The following is a 15,198-nucleotide window of genomic DNA, read 5'->3' as shown; positions in this document are numbered from 1 at the left end:
AAGAAAGAAAGTGAAATTAGAGATCTGCGTCGTTCGATAAAAGTGTGTCATTTTTTATTACATATTTTCAACAAATTAAAGCGTCAACGGTATAAATTTCAATAGCGCTTTCATCTACGAGTTTTTTCTTTCGAATTCGTGTCTTTTTTCTCTCTCTTTCTCTCTCGCGTGCGTATTTTTTATCTTTTTTTTATTTTTTTTCTTACAAGTGTATATCCTTACCAGTTTGTGAGTCATCAAAGAAGGTGGAAGGTTTTCAAAGTAGCGGGATTTGTACCAGGAATGAAACTATTCCCCCTCTGCAACTGAATCTGCATACCAACATACACACGTTCCTATGAGAATAGCTTAATCGTATTCTTCAAGATCACACAAACGCGATTATATATAAGCATCGATCTCTCGATATTTGTTCTCAATCGTTGTTTAAAAGTCTCCGACGTAAGTACTCCCGTGATAAGAAAATAACATATAATTTAATTTAATCATCAAGAGATAAGCGGGAAAAGAGCTTTCCACAATTTGCAATCATGGTAAGTAACGCAATACTAATTAGAAAAGAAATGTTCTTTTTTTTCTTTCATTTTTAAATTCCTTTCGTTTGTATCAAATATCACGTTGATATATTTTCAATGGAATATATTGATTATTAATATTATTTCTATAGAAATTGTTCTTAATACTTTATATAACTACGATATTGGCATGGAGTACAGCAGAATCATTAAACGATTCTTTCGAATATTCTAAAATCCGTGTTAGATCGGATAACGTTAACGAAGAAACACAATTATCGAGAAGACATTGGAATGATCAGGCAATTATCAAAAGACCCCATATCAATCGTAAAACTGGATTCGATGGGAAGGTTCGAAAAATCAATGTCGAACCGAACGAGGATGGCCCAGGAATTAGAGCTTATGGTTTGCCGAGGAAAAATGTAGAAGATAATGGTTTGATCGAGAGAATTAATCTCGCGGAATCCGAAAGAGGCGATGATCGATCGCGAAATGCTCGAGTTGTATGTGTTGTTTGTTTTATAAATAAATTTGTATATCGGTCGTTAAACATGTCAAATACTAAATTAAAAATGATTTCTAATTATTTTAGGTTGAAGCATACGGTATGTCTAAAAAGCAATTAGAAAACAACGGTGAAATCGAAAAATTGCCACCCTTAGTTATTGCAAAAAGCGAAGAACCAAAGGAACATTCGTTCGAAAGAATTCCAAGATCGATTTCTGAGGAAAATAAGAACGAATCGTACGATCTCGAGGCCCAAAATTCGAAAGTCTTCAGACCACTTTTTGTTTACAGACAACAAGTGGCGAAAAGACAAATGCTAAGGAACCAAAAGGATTTCTATCGTCCATCATCTTCGCAGAGAGATTACAAATTGTGGGACCGTCGTAATATTGTTTATTGATCCGATTAGATCGTTACAAAATGTTATTTCTTTTTTATATATACGCGTTCGATCGAAGAAATTGAACGAATTTTTTAATACATTCTACCAAAAATTAACTATTAGATACCGCTTTAGACTAGTTTTATAAGAATACGATTTTTTTCTAGTATAGTTCAAATGAAAAAAGTTATATTGTGCAAATGAATAAAAGAAGTTATCAACAAAAAAAAAAGAAAAAAAAGAAAAAGAAAGAAAACAAAAGAAATATATTCGTAGCATATGCCATTCGATATAGACAAATGAATTTATTCGACATGCGATATAAAATATCCTGTTGCGGTTGAAAAAATGTTGGTGGTTTTGATATTTCAACGGTAAGACGATAAAGCGTCTTAAAAATTAAACGTTTATTTAGGGCGACGATGAAGACGACGATACGATTTGTTAACGTTGTAAATTTTTGTATGAATTCTGTGAAGATTATTCCCGAAGAACTTTTAGATTTTCGAAATAACCAATGTGTCGTAAAATCGTTGTCATGCCGATGAAAATTAATCGTTTTTCTGATCGTAATAAAATAGCGGATAAAAATTACGAGTCCTTTGCTCTTGAAAATTATACGGAAAAAGAAACTAGAAGGTACGTAGCAAATGTTCATAAATTTGTTTTTATAGATTTGTAATCGTCGTTCGATTAAAGCACGAAAAATGCCCCGAAATACTTCCAATTGATACGAAACAATATCATACGTATAGTTTTGGATGGATTCTTAATGATTGCTATACTACCCTACGTTTTGTATCAATGGGCTTCCAGAAATGAACGATCAGTGATTATTCTCAAAGTGATTGTTGAAGTAAAATTATCATATTGCTTTGTATTTAAATGTTTTTTTTTGTTTCTTTAAGAAATAGACGAAAGAAAAAGAATGTTCGATATTTATTTTTCAGATTATATTAGAATTAATAATGTGGTTTATATTTGCCGGTGTATCTATGCTTGTAACAGCTGCATTTTTGATGGAAGAGCTTTATTTTAGCAAAAATGACTGCAACAATTTTAAAGAATCTATCGAAATTTCGAAAAAGAAGGAACAACTTGAAAATTGTATTTCATAATTTAATTGCATACTTCAAAGATGTTAATCGTGCTCAAATTAATTATTTTTCTACGAAAATTATTTCAAAGATCTACGAAAATATTCTCTCTTATGATTTAATATTTATGGTTGTGGAAATAACAGTTTAATAATTAAATTTCGACACGAATGTATCGTCTGTTTTGAAGTAGAACATTTGAGAAAGTTAGATTATTGAGAAATCGAATAAATATGTACATATGTATATGAATCAGTTTTTAATAATTTGTTGTATGCAATCAAAGTACTTGATATCGATGTTACAATTTTTTTTTTTTTATATATCGTTCTTGTATTTGTTTTACATTGCGCGTAGTTTACCAATAACAGTACTTAATTATTTATTTTGATAGAATTGTCTCATGTGAACACTACCTCGAAAAGTAATGCGCACATTTAAAAGACTTCTATTGACCTTTCCTATGCTAATACTTTTACGAATGAAATCAAGAAAACACATATACGAATAAAGTTTATCAAATGTGAAAGATTTTTTAGACTTTTTATTTTCTTAGAGATATAAATATATAAAAATTATTAAAATTATATAAAAATTATTTCAAATATATAAAAATATATTTCAAATATATAAAAATTATTTCAAATGCTATCTAAAATACTGGAGTTTTCCCCAAATATAATTCATAAGACCATTGCCTAATGACCTTGATAACCCTGCTTGAAGAACGTTTTTATATACGTAGATACTGTGCTTTTTCATACTTATTATCAAGTTGTTTTCTGAATCGTTCTTAAAGAGCTGCGACAGAAAACACCGATCGGAAAAAATATAATACCTGCTTGTGCATATTCAACATATATTTTTAGTAAGTTAAAATAATTAACAAATCTAAATGGAACTTATAAAAAATATTATTCAATATATATTCATTGTTTTTCTATTCGCTCGTTCGTTCATTCGATGCTAGATATTGAGAGAACATCGCGCGCACTTTTCGTTATCCATGAATAAAATCATTAATAATTTTCTAACAATTTATTTAATTTTTCATTTATAGGAAATGAAAATTTTTATCCTCCTGACGCTAATTGCTATAGGTGCAGAAGCTCATTTTTTTTAAATTTTTGATCCATGGCATCAATGGGGAGCCCGAAAAAGCAAAATATCTCGTGTTAATAATGATTATCATCAAAATAAATTCTCTAAATGTCCTCAACAGAATAATTCAGAACTGAATTTTTATATAGACCAGTCTATTACCAATGCCGAATGGATCTGTAAGAATCCAAAGACAGGTGCCACGGTATGTTCGTTAAAATATCCATTGTTTTACGTGAAATCTAAATTAGCTCTCATTGATTGGATAACTTAATGAATTAAATTATTCCTTACTCGACGATGAATCGTTTCAGTTAATAATGACACTAAAAACAGAAGATCAAACGACGAGACCATTCGATTTTTTTTTCCCTAATTTAGAAGAAAAAAAAGCTAAGCATAACTTGAATCAAGAAAATACTAATACAAAACCGAATAATGTAAAGAATAACGGAGGAGAAGGTTCCATCGACGTAAGACTCGGATAATAATTTCTCATGAAAGTCTCATTGAAAATTATTCGAACGTTTTTAAATTCTAAACATTTATATGTTTCTATCTAAACGATTATCTAAACGTATATATATTATAACAAGATTGTAGAAAAATATCTTTGCTTTTAAAATAACTTGGAACTTACATTATAAATATATTAAATAAAGGTTATTAATTTTATGTCAAATGTTTTCTAGTTTTAAAACATTTTAATAGTTAATCCTCTATAACTCCATTGTATTTCTATCTACGACAAAAATTATATAACGTAAAAATAAGAATTTTTTTTACGCTAGTACAATTACAATATACCAAATATAGTTCATACTTAAAAAATATTGAAAACTTTCGATACGTGAAACAATAATGATTTTTTTAGCGATAGAATAAAACAATGAGATACACATACAATGTATTTTACGTGACGTTATAGAGGGTTAAATTTATCATACTTTACTATTCTTTTCTTTTTTCCGTATAAATATTAATAGAAAATTATAATTTTATAAAAATTTTAGAGAAGAAAGTTAGTAACAAATAGTATAAAGAATATTATATGTTTGTTTCTTTTTTTGTACACATATTTAACAATATATATGATCATCAATTTCCATGATTGAAAAGTATTTTGTTTATCTACTAAAGGATCTTTGGTTGTACCAAAAGTACCTGCATAAGTATAAAATATAAAATAATATGTATAAAATTACTTTTAAATATCTCAATTGTAAATATTAAAATATTTTATAGATGCAATCAATTATTAGATCAATTCTATGGAATCATTCTTCCAATTGCGATTCTATGCGCACGTTCCTGAAAAAATGAAAAAGAAAAAAAAATATTATTATAGAAATATTGATTTGATTAAACAATTAATTAGATTTCAATTATGGATTAAAAATTTATACGTAACGTACAGGTACAACATCAGCATTAGGAATATCATCATGTGGACCCTTACTTCTACTGGGTAATTTTGGTAGAAGAGCATTTGTAGCTAATTGGATGTTAGGATTTCTTTGTTTTATTTCCTTCTCAGTTTCCTTTGCTATTTGTAAAACAGCTTTTGCATTTATTACATGATTGTCGCTCCATAGTGGGCATCTAAAAAAAAAAAAATACATAAAGTTATCTACGTATATTTTTCACTATGTAAATATTATAATGATAGATTAAGAAGTAATATTTACAGATCTGTTTCCGTGGAACCTTGGCCACGAAAATGTTTGTAACCATTGACTGGCTTATCACAAATATAACACATTTCTGCACCGCAAACGCAAACCATTTTATTGCATCCTTCTTCTTTAAAGAAAGGGCGACTACACTTATAACATTTATGTATAAGCGCTTCTGTCATTTTTTCTTCCAAATAATGTTGTGCATTTTCAGATTTAACCTCGTCACAATTTAATGGTATATGATTTAGTTCTTTACACAATCTAAAGAAAAAAATGAATACAATTAATCTAAATTAATATGATTAAAATCTATGATATACTTATAACTTTAAATAATGTCATTAGAAATGTATACTTGCCTACAAGATTCTTTCATACAATCAGGATTAAAGCATTTAAAAACTTTATCTTCTGGTGGTGGAATAGACGCAAAGTGACAAAATGGACAAGATACCAAACCTTCTAATCCAGCTGCCATTATTTCTGCTTCTTGTCTTTTTTGAAGTAATATACTAAAAGTTGTCGGAGGAAGTACCTTTTGAAGAATCGATAGACTAAACTCACTTGTACAGTTTACAAAGCAATAGATATGCGTCTCACTTTCTGCTAACTTTAGTTCAGTACCTTTTACAATACAGGTATTACAAAATATATGACCATTTTCACAACTAGAACATTTAGATGGCATACATTCGTCGTTGAAACAACATTGGCATTCCAGAAGACTCATACTTTTCTATTATAAAATTACAAATAGATATTATTTTATATAAGCTTATAATAAAAAAATACATTATTATTAAAATATTAACCTTAAGTCTCAGGAATTCCTTAGTTTCTTCGTTTTGTAATTTCAACAAATACTGTTGTATCTCCGATCTATGTTGTATAAATGTGAATTCTTGTAAAAGAGGAATGTCTTCTGGTGGCAAGTATATACCTTTACGTTTCAGTTTCATATCAGATTTTATTTCATCCAATGCTTTTGCTGTTAAACTCAAATGATGATTTGCGCGTCTATATACAAGCGATATAGTACTGGTCTATAAAAAAGAATGATATTATTCATACTGTAATAGTTAAAAAAAAATTGATATTATTTTATATAATTAAGCATACCTTTAATTTATTATAATAATATCCGAGAAATTTAAGTGCAATTGGACTAAATGAACATTTTCTGTTTGGATCTTCGAAATGAGCGAACGGATTTGGAAATATCTCTAAAAATTTCTCTACTTTAAAGTCTGTAGTATATTGCTTTTGTTGCTCAGTTATTTTTCTTTTCGCTAAATATTGTTCTCGTGTAGGATAATCGTGCGTTTCAAGTTTAGATTGTACAAATATTTTTAATTCCTCCGGTTTATCATATAACGATTCCACGATATCTCTTAAATAAATTGGATCCGCATCTGGAAATATTCCTGATATATTTTCATATTGTTCATTTACATCACATATCATCTCAGGTGATTCTGATTTTATAGCAATATGTGGATGCTTATCTCCTAAGACAAGTAAATGATCGACCAGTTCATTTAGCACTGTGGATTCATCCAAGTTGGTTTTTTGAATATCATTGGACTTGCATATTGATTCAATATAATCAGGATCCACAGAAGAAAACATAGCTACAAGTCTGTAATAAATTTTGATCATTTCAGGAGAAAGCTTTGATTCTTTTTCATCTACAATTATATTTAGTACTTCTGTTATTGAAGAAGATTCATAAGATCTTGATTCTTCAGTTTTCATCAGTTCCAAATTAGATGTATTTTCTGTTGTTAACATATTTAATGATTTTTGGGGAAATTTATTCATTGTTGACACGTCGATTTCAAAAGCCTTCTTTATTCCCTTACTAGTACTTGGTAGATTTAAATCAGCGTTTGAAGACATAAATTCTGTAGATCGTTCTGAAGTACTAATTGTATCTTTCACAATAGGAAGAAAAAAGGTAGATACAGCTTGATTTGAAGAAGTATCCATGTTAACTTCATCCATATTTTTTGAAGAATTTAAATGCTTTTCGATCTTGGATAACAAACAACTTTTGGCTTCCTCTGTATCAGGAATAAAAGTTGTTTGAGATACATTATCATTTATTTTACTGATAGACTGCGTTGATGTTAAATTCTTCCCAGGGGATAAAGATTTATCTTGGTTTGTAATTTTTATTTCATATGTACTAATATACGTTAATTTAGCAGGAGCTAAGACAACGCTGTTAGTAGATGGTGTACATACTGATTGCAACGAAGGTACACATTTAGGAACTATTAACTTTGCTGGGTGTATTATTGGATTATTATGACTAATAGAAGTAATTGACTTACTTTCGCCATCAATTACATTTTCTTTATCCTCTATCTTACAATTAATGGATTCTTCTACATTTAAGTTTTTTTTTTCTTTCGATGATTCAGTCATTTTAAAATTATTTTGCACTTCATTAGGTATAACATCGAGTTTGTTAGATAAATATCTTTTAGACTCAATTTGACAAACATCATCTGTTAATTTTCTTTTCGATAATACTTGTGGCATTGGTCTATTATATGGCAACAAATCCCACAATGTAAGCTCATTACAATTTTTAGCGTATTGATTTTTCTTAAGTGTTTGTAATATCAATCTAAACTCTATTTCGGGCAAAAGAGCTGATATTAATTCTGCATCTTTATGAAATTTAGGATAAGCGTTATTATCTCTAAAATTGTCCACATTACCGATATCTTTGCTACAACCTGGAATTGGACTTTTTAATACTCTCGAATAACCAATTTGATCCTCGGTTACTTCATTGACATTTCTATTACCAACAGATTCTTCATGATTTTCATTAAAGTCTAAATTATTATTTGGATCATTATTATTTTCTTCTAATATTTCTAAAGTATCGGCTATCATACCAGGAACTTCTCCATTATATGGTGGTGGTGAATTGATCAAAGAAGGAGAACGAGTTTCAACATCAGAAACATCCCAAACAGTCGCGTAATAAGAATTCTCTTCTTCATCCGATTCACATGAAATTTCATTCATATCTGATAATTCTAAATAATTTTCTCTTTCTTTGTCATTATTCTCGTCAACAGCATCTTCTGCTGATAGATTATGTCTGCTATTAGATGTTCTTTTACAAAGATCTTGAAATTTAGAATCCGAAACATTCATTTTATAACAAATATTATATTTATTTCTTTTCCTTTGTCTTTTATATTATTTAGATGAATACGCGATTTTTTTTAAAACTTCACACAAACATAACAAGTTTTTTATGAATAATATTGCATTCTTATAAGACAATTCGAATATTTTGTCTACTAACCATTTTGAATATTTACCGTTACTATTGTAAACAATAACAGCATGTTAAAATGCACAATAGAAAATGGATTAAGAGGAAAATACCAAAATAGGTATATATACTTCCTGTTATAACAAAGATTCCAACACAGTCCGAAGGATTTTCATTGGGTAATATTAACTGCTATGTACAACTAATGACAAATATCATCTATTAAAAATTCAATAAAATCAACCTTAATCTTTGCTAAAGAAATTTTCTATATTCATTTAAAATCACTTTCTATTTAATTATATTCACTTGAAAGTTATTAGTAAGTTTCGAAAATTAAAATAAACTTACTATTTGCAAAGCGAATTTTTCGATACAACCAATCAGATGAAAGGTAAAAATATTATGTGAGATAAATCGTTATTCGTTAAGGTAGGCTAACGCGACGCAGTACTGTTAACTCTATTCAGAAGTGAACATTTCTGAATTTTACTTTTCGTTATGTTGCAAGAGTTTTTTATCTAGTTTGTGCCTTTAACGAATAGTGAATTCTGTTATGTCTAGTCTATCATATGTGATAATAGATTATTCATAAAAATTAGTCAAGTGTCTTAAGTAATTTTTTTCCTTTAAATCGAACTTTTAAAAACAAAATGTCACGTCATCGAGACGTTCGATGTATGAACTACTCGGATGGTAGGTTATTATTTCATAATATTACGAATATAAGTAATTATTCATTTTATATTACTGTTAGAGGAAGAGAAAGAGAAAGAGAAAGAGAAAAAATTATTGTTCATTTATATTTAACATATTAGAGTAGCAAGTATGAAATTAATGACAAATGTTTCTTTTCCTATTTCTTTTTCAGAGTATGATGGTTATGATGACGTTTATGGTCATTCTGTCGAAGATGATTATTGCGTATCACCCAGTGGTACGTTAATTTTTTTTTTTCATACAAGACATAATTAACATAGATTCTTATATATTAATTCTAATTATAGCTGAACAGTTCTTGTTCGATCGAAGCAAACAACAAAATATTGCATCTTTCATCATGGAGCCAGACATCGTAGAGGACAGTGAAGATGATAATTCAGTATCATCACATGAAGCTAAAAAATTAAATCTTTCCGAGCTAGAAAAAGCCAAGTTATTATCTTGCATGGAAGCTATAAGAAATATTATAGGAGATTCTCTAGATGAATCTAAACTCGAAGAGGAAATCATCCGGTCAGGGTTTAATACCAAAGTTGCGTTGGACAAACTTTTAAGTATAGCACCCCAACAAAATATTGCTGGTACGTATTCAAGTAATTATTATTTTGACAAAAATATAATTATACTTACAAGAAGGTGTGCAACCAGTGAATAAAAATGTATATGTTTATAGAAGAATCTAGAAGTAGTAAGGAGTGTCCGAATCCTTGTCCAGGTACATTTTAGATACTCAGTTGCTTTTTTATTTAGTTGATTAATATTTCTCTGAAAGTCATTTTCTTTTTGTTTCATGTGTTGCGTTTTTCTTTGCTGGTAAGGTAAGGTTCTACTTCTTCCTATGCCATTTCTAAATGTTTATTATCGCAAAAGTCTGTAATACCTTCTGCCTCTACAAATATTACAGACCCGGTTAAAAGCCAAACTAATAGTTCAGAAAACAATTTTTCATCTTTAGCGGAAATGATAACAAATCATACAAATTCCAAACAATTACTTCCGTGTAATTCCAAGCCGCAGTGTTTTGGTTCTTTGGCTGATTTAACTGCGAATCATTTCAAAAAATCGAATATTTCTCTAAACAAAACAAAACCTAGTACAGAATCATTTTCAAATTCTAGTTTCATCATACCCAAATTGAATGTTAACAAAACTAAAGTTAATTCTGAACATAATGTAGTCTCCTCGGTATTAGGCAGTAAAGATAATACAGATTGTAGAGTAAATATTAAAAATAACATAAATGAAGCTCAATTCGTTGCGGATAGAGTACAAATTGATTCACTTAGAAAACACATTTCTAATATTAAGTTAACATCTGATTCTAACAGCGAATTTAATGAACAAAAGTCAATAAATTTAACTAATTTAATGGAACGCAATGTTGAATGCGTTAGAACACCGTCGCCTGATAATGGTTTGATTGATTTAACTATTGCATTAAAAGAAGTTCATGTAATAGATTCAAAACATATTCGTCAAATAGAATCAATAACATATCAATGTTACGATACTCTACCGTACATAGAGAAGATGAAAAATAGCTTACTTATTAATTCTATTTCTGATGCTAATCCAGAATGTACTTTAAATTTAAATAGTTTGATACATACGAGATTACCGTATGCCAAGAAAACTCCTTCTTCTCTCGGAATAATTTTAGCTAGGAAAATGAAGTTAAAACGACCTTTTCTTAATGTTAAAGCAAAAGGAAATCTAAAATCTATCAAAAGATTTGATTTTTCTACTCCTTATACTCGTTAATAGGCAATTTGACTAATCATATAGAATATTAATATGCATGATATACAATAATAATGATCTAAAAACATCTTTTGGAATATTATAAACTTATCGAAGTTTATTTTTTTTATTATTACTTTTATTTATTTATATTTTGTAATATTATATATTGTAGCGCTCTTTTATAGCTCGATTTTTGATAGAGATTTAGTGATAACAAAAATCAATGTGTAATTTTAATTATTATTTTATTTTTATATGACTAACTTTAATCAAGTAAAGAGATTTGTAAAAATGACAAAGTTTTAAGTAAAGAGGACAATCAATTTGAACATTTTTTTAATAAGTATATTTAAATATATATATATATATATATTTAAATATATATATATATATATATTTATATATATGTATATATATTTATATTTATATATATATATATGTATATATTTATATTTATATATATATTGATATGTTTATTTGTTTTGTTCTTTTGAGTATGTTTTGAAAAAAATATTAATTTAGAAAGTTAATTATAATAGGTAACAAACTGCCATCAAAGTCAACATTACAAATAAATACACCTTCGATGATAAAAGTTGTACCAGCTGGAACAAGTTCTATTGTCAAAGGATTTACTGTGAGTGGATCAGAAAATACAGGTCATTTGAGTCCACATATCCAGACTCCACGTTCTCAAAGCCCATGTTCAGAACAAAATAGTCCAAGTGTAAAACGTAAAGAAATAGCGAAACAAGATAAGAACATAGTTTCTTTAGAAACAGATTCTTTAAGAAGTCAATCTCCCATGTCTGGTCATGTTACACCTGATTTAGATTATAAGACAAAGCCTATAGAAGATAAACGTGATGCGTTACGCATTTATAAAGATAAAAGAAGCAACAATAAAGAACAATTACACTTGGTTGTCGTGGGGCACGTTGATGCTGGAAAAAGTACCTTGCTAGGACGACTTTTATGTGATTTAGGACAAGTTTCATCAAGACTGATTCATAAGTATCAACAGGAGAGTAAAAAAATTGGTAAACAATCCTTTGCTTATGCGTGGGTGTTGGATGAAACCGGAGAAGAAAGGTAAATAAATTATATAAAACAACTGCAATTACCTAGAATGTAATTAATGTATATAATAATATTTGATATATTTTTCTGTAGGGAACGTGGAATTACAATGGACGTTGGACATTCTAAATTTGAAACTGACAATAAGTGCATTACCCTTTTGGATGCACCTGGTCATAAGGATTTTATTCCAAACATGATCACTGGTGCTACTCAAGCAGACGTTGCTTTGCTGGTAGTTGATGCTACCAGAGGTGAATTTGAAACTGGATTTGACAGCGGTGGACAGACTAGGGAACATGCTTTATTATTGCGTTCTTTAGGTAATTAAAATTTGAATCTCTTTAACTTATAAAGAATTATTAATATTCTATTAAAATTTTTCTATTTTCAGGTGTGTCTCAATTAGCTGTTGTAGTTAATAAATTGGATACAGTGAATTGGTCGAAAGAAAGATTCAATGAAATCGTTGATAAAATGAGTGTTTTTCTAAAACAAGCTGGATACAGAGAAACTATCACTTTTGTACCTTGCAGTGGACTTTCAGGAGAAAATGTAGTTACCTCGCCAAAAGCTGAAGATCTTTCCAACTGGTAATATTATCTTATTATAATAATCGTGTAATAATTATCTTATAGGTTTATGGAAAATAATGAAAAACAAATTATTAAACAAAAAAAATATTACAGGTATACTGGACCAACTTTAGTAAATGTTATTGATAATTTTAAATGTCCAGAACGTCCAGTTAATAAACCATTAAGATTTTCTGTAAATGACATATATAAAAGTACTGGATCTGGATTTTGTGTATCAGGGCATGTAGAAACGGGTATGGTGAGCATAGGGGATAAAGTTTTGGTGTTGCCACAGAATGAAGTTGCAATCGTTAAAGGTTTTCCTATTGAAATTTCTACTTTGAAAGTAACTTGTTATTCATTTAGATATGACAGAAATAATTGAAATTATGTGTTTAATTATATAGGTTTACAAACAGATGATATGTCCATAGTAAATGCCTTTGCCGGTGATCATATCTCTTTGACGTTATCCGGCATCGATCAACAAAATGTTGGAGTTGGTGATATCATTTGTAATCCACAAAATCCCGTACCAGTAACAACATGTTTTCAGGCACACATAGTCATATTTTCTATTGCCGTGCCTATTACGAAAGGCTTTCCAGTAATAATGCATCAGCAATCTTTGGTACAACCAGCCATAATAACTAAATTGATAGCACAGCTCCATAAAAGTACCGGAGATGTGATAAAAAAGAAACCACGCTGTTTACTTAAAAACTCTAGTGCGATTATTGAAATTGTAACACAAACTCCGGTTTGCATAGAATTGTATAAGGATGTTAAACAGCTTGGTAGGATAATGTTAAGAGTGGAAGGTACCACGATTGCAGCTGGGTTGATTACAAAAATTAAATGATTATTAATTAATTGAGTTCCTTGGTGCAAAATCTAAACATAGGATAAAATCGTGTATCTAATATAATAAAAATTCTATCCAGAAAGTGATATTTTTTTTTAATGTGTACAAAAACTGTATAAATCTTAATACTATAATTTTACAGACAAAAGTTTTTATTTTTATTATTATTGACTATAACTTATAATACCTTTGTATTGTATTTGTAATAATGTGTAATATTTTAAATATAGTACAGAAGAATACATTTAATTATTTATTAATAATATACTTTCAATTTTAATACTTAAATAAAACATAAAATTCTCTGTAATAAAAATTCTTTGATAGATTTAAATTATCCATAATCGTGTTTCATCAATAATAAAATCACATCTGACAACTACTGCAACCAAAGGGAACGTCCACACTATGGTTGACGTTATTAAGCCTACCTAGTCTTCGACTTGGAGGTTTAGGTGGACTGAGAAATAAACACAGAAATTTTCCTTAAATAATTGATTAAATTCCTTGCAATTAATTTAAATATGAATGGTTCTTACCCAAAGCCAGGTCTAAAATCTCTTGTGTTTTTACCATCATTTTGATCTGTGTCCATGCCAAATAACGTCTTGAAACTGATGTAAAAATCATACGTAATTACAAATACAATGATGCACCAGGAACTATTTAACAAATTTCTATTATTAAATACTTACAACATTATCACCATAAATATTATAGCTGAAAAGAAATCAGCGATTCTTTTAAAGCCCCATGGTACTGAATTAAGAATTTTCCCATCTGAAAATGCGTATTGTCATTTGATACATTTCTGAATTAAAACAATGGTAAATTAAAGGTTATAATTATTACCACTCGATATATAAACCATATTTAATAGTTAACGTTGACGAATAATAATGGAAGATAAATTTTATATTGCTGTTGTTTAATTATTACAATCTTCTTCTGTAATTAACACTGCGTATTCTAATTATTACAATTTGATTAATTAACGTCGACAAGTGTCACTTACAGACGATCTCACGAGCGTTGAATTAAAAAATATTTATTTAGGTCCCCTTTTTACATTCTCTCATATGTACAGCCCTGAATACATCCACGTGCCATCTAGCGTTTTATTTGTGGATTAATTCGTGCAGTTTAACAGTTAGGTGTTACTTTCAAAAATATATTTAAACAAAATAAAAAATTATATATTAGAAAATCATTAACGTTATTTATCATGAAAGAATACTCAAATACACTTTTCGTCATATTGTAAGTACAAGAAAATGTTTACAACTTATTTGTATTATTGTTATATTTCATATTATTTTAATCATTTTCTACTTGAACTTTTATTTACTTTATTAGTTATAAAATCTACAAAGATTTTACAAAGATATTTAATGTAAAATTCAATGTACATTAAGCACCTTTCGTTGCTTACCTCGCTTGTACGTGAAAGTAATTTAAACAAATTAAAAAATAAAACAAATTTATAAAATTTGTCCTTGTGAGCATCTGGTGGAAAAATAGGACGACAGTTTCTGTTAGCTGGCCCAACAGAACGTGCTTAGCACGTTTCTATTGAATAGATTTTTCGAAAGGAAAACAAATCAAAGATGAATAATTAACATAA

The 15,198-nt window shown here is 28.7% G+C and overlaps 4 protein-coding genes and 1 long non-coding RNA gene across 8 annotated transcripts; 3 read left to right on the top strand and 2 right to left on the bottom strand.

Annotated features, from left to right (window-relative positions):
• Positions 1–426: 426 nt before the first annotated feature.
• Positions 427–2,756, top strand: LOC122524016. The gene is made up of 3 exons (XM_043646050.1): positions 427–533; positions 668–1,021; positions 1,111–2,756. The coding sequence occupies exons 1-3, from the start codon at positions 531–533 to the stop codon at positions 1,423–1,425; spliced, it is 672 nt and encodes a 223-aa protein (XP_043501985.1). The 5' UTR covers positions 427–530; the 3' UTR covers positions 1,426–2,756.
• Positions 2,757–3,720: 964 nt separating this feature from the next.
• On the top strand, positions 3,721–3,988 carry LOC122523905. The gene is made up of 2 exons (XR_006305403.1): positions 3,721–3,810; positions 3,920–3,988. It is a non-coding gene; the product is annotated as an uncharacterized LOC122523905 (long non-coding RNA).
• Positions 3,989–4,289: 301 nt separating this feature from the next.
• On the bottom strand, positions 4,290–8,528 carry LOC122523901. The gene is made up of 6 exons (XM_043645866.1): positions 6,404–8,528; positions 6,097–6,327; positions 5,644–6,020; positions 5,294–5,545; positions 5,021–5,207; positions 4,290–4,916 (listed from the first exon to the last, which is right to left on the bottom strand). Exons 1-6 carry the CDS (start codon positions 8,459–8,461, stop codon positions 4,875–4,877), a joined length of 3,147 nt encoding a protein of 1,048 aa, XP_043501801.1. The 5' UTR covers positions 8,462–8,528; the 3' UTR covers positions 4,290–4,874.
• A 466-nt stretch (positions 8,529–8,994) lies between these two features.
• On the top strand, positions 8,995–13,656 carry LOC122523902 (HBS1-like protein). Of its 4 annotated transcripts, XM_043645871.1 has the most exons (10): positions 8,995–9,281; positions 9,457–9,522; positions 9,593–9,889; positions 9,982–10,023; positions 10,132–10,463; positions 11,578–12,143; positions 12,225–12,454; positions 12,526–12,724; positions 12,821–13,026; positions 13,117–13,656. In XM_043645871.1, the coding sequence occupies exons 1-10, from the start codon at positions 9,239–9,241 to the stop codon at positions 13,569–13,571; spliced, it is 2,436 nt and encodes an 811-aa protein (XP_043501806.1). In that variant the 5' UTR covers positions 8,995–9,238; the 3' UTR covers positions 13,572–13,656. The 4 variants fall into 4 exon arrangements, with proteins under 4 accessions (XP_043501806.1, XP_043501803.1, XP_043501802.1 ...); XM_043645868.1 differs by lacking the exon at positions 10,132–10,463 and having other exon boundaries at positions 8,997–9,281; positions 9,985–10,023; positions 11,591–12,143; XM_043645867.1 differs by lacking the exon at positions 10,132–10,463 and having other exon boundaries at positions 8,997–9,281; positions 11,591–12,143.
• Positions 13,657–13,708: 52 nt separating this feature from the next.
• LOC122523904 (selenoprotein K-like) lies at positions 13,709–14,740 on the bottom strand. The gene is made up of 4 exons (XM_043645873.1): positions 14,427–14,740; positions 14,270–14,354; positions 14,114–14,188; positions 13,709–14,034 (listed from the first exon to the last, which is right to left on the bottom strand). Exons 1-4 carry the CDS (start codon positions 14,443–14,445, stop codon positions 13,941–13,943), a joined length of 273 nt encoding a protein of 90 aa, XP_043501808.1. The 5' UTR covers positions 14,446–14,740; the 3' UTR covers positions 13,709–13,940.
• Positions 14,741–15,198: the final 458 nt, after the last annotated feature.

Source organism: Polistes fuscatus, unplaced genomic scaffold (genome assembly GCF_010416935.1).
Source record: "Polistes fuscatus isolate 324 unplaced genomic scaffold, CU_Pfus_HIC Scaffold7, whole genome shotgun sequence".
Classification (NCBI taxonomy): domain Eukaryota; kingdom Metazoa; phylum Arthropoda; class Insecta; order Hymenoptera; family Vespidae; genus Polistes; species Polistes fuscatus.
This window is presented reverse-complemented; position numbering and strand designations above follow the sequence as displayed.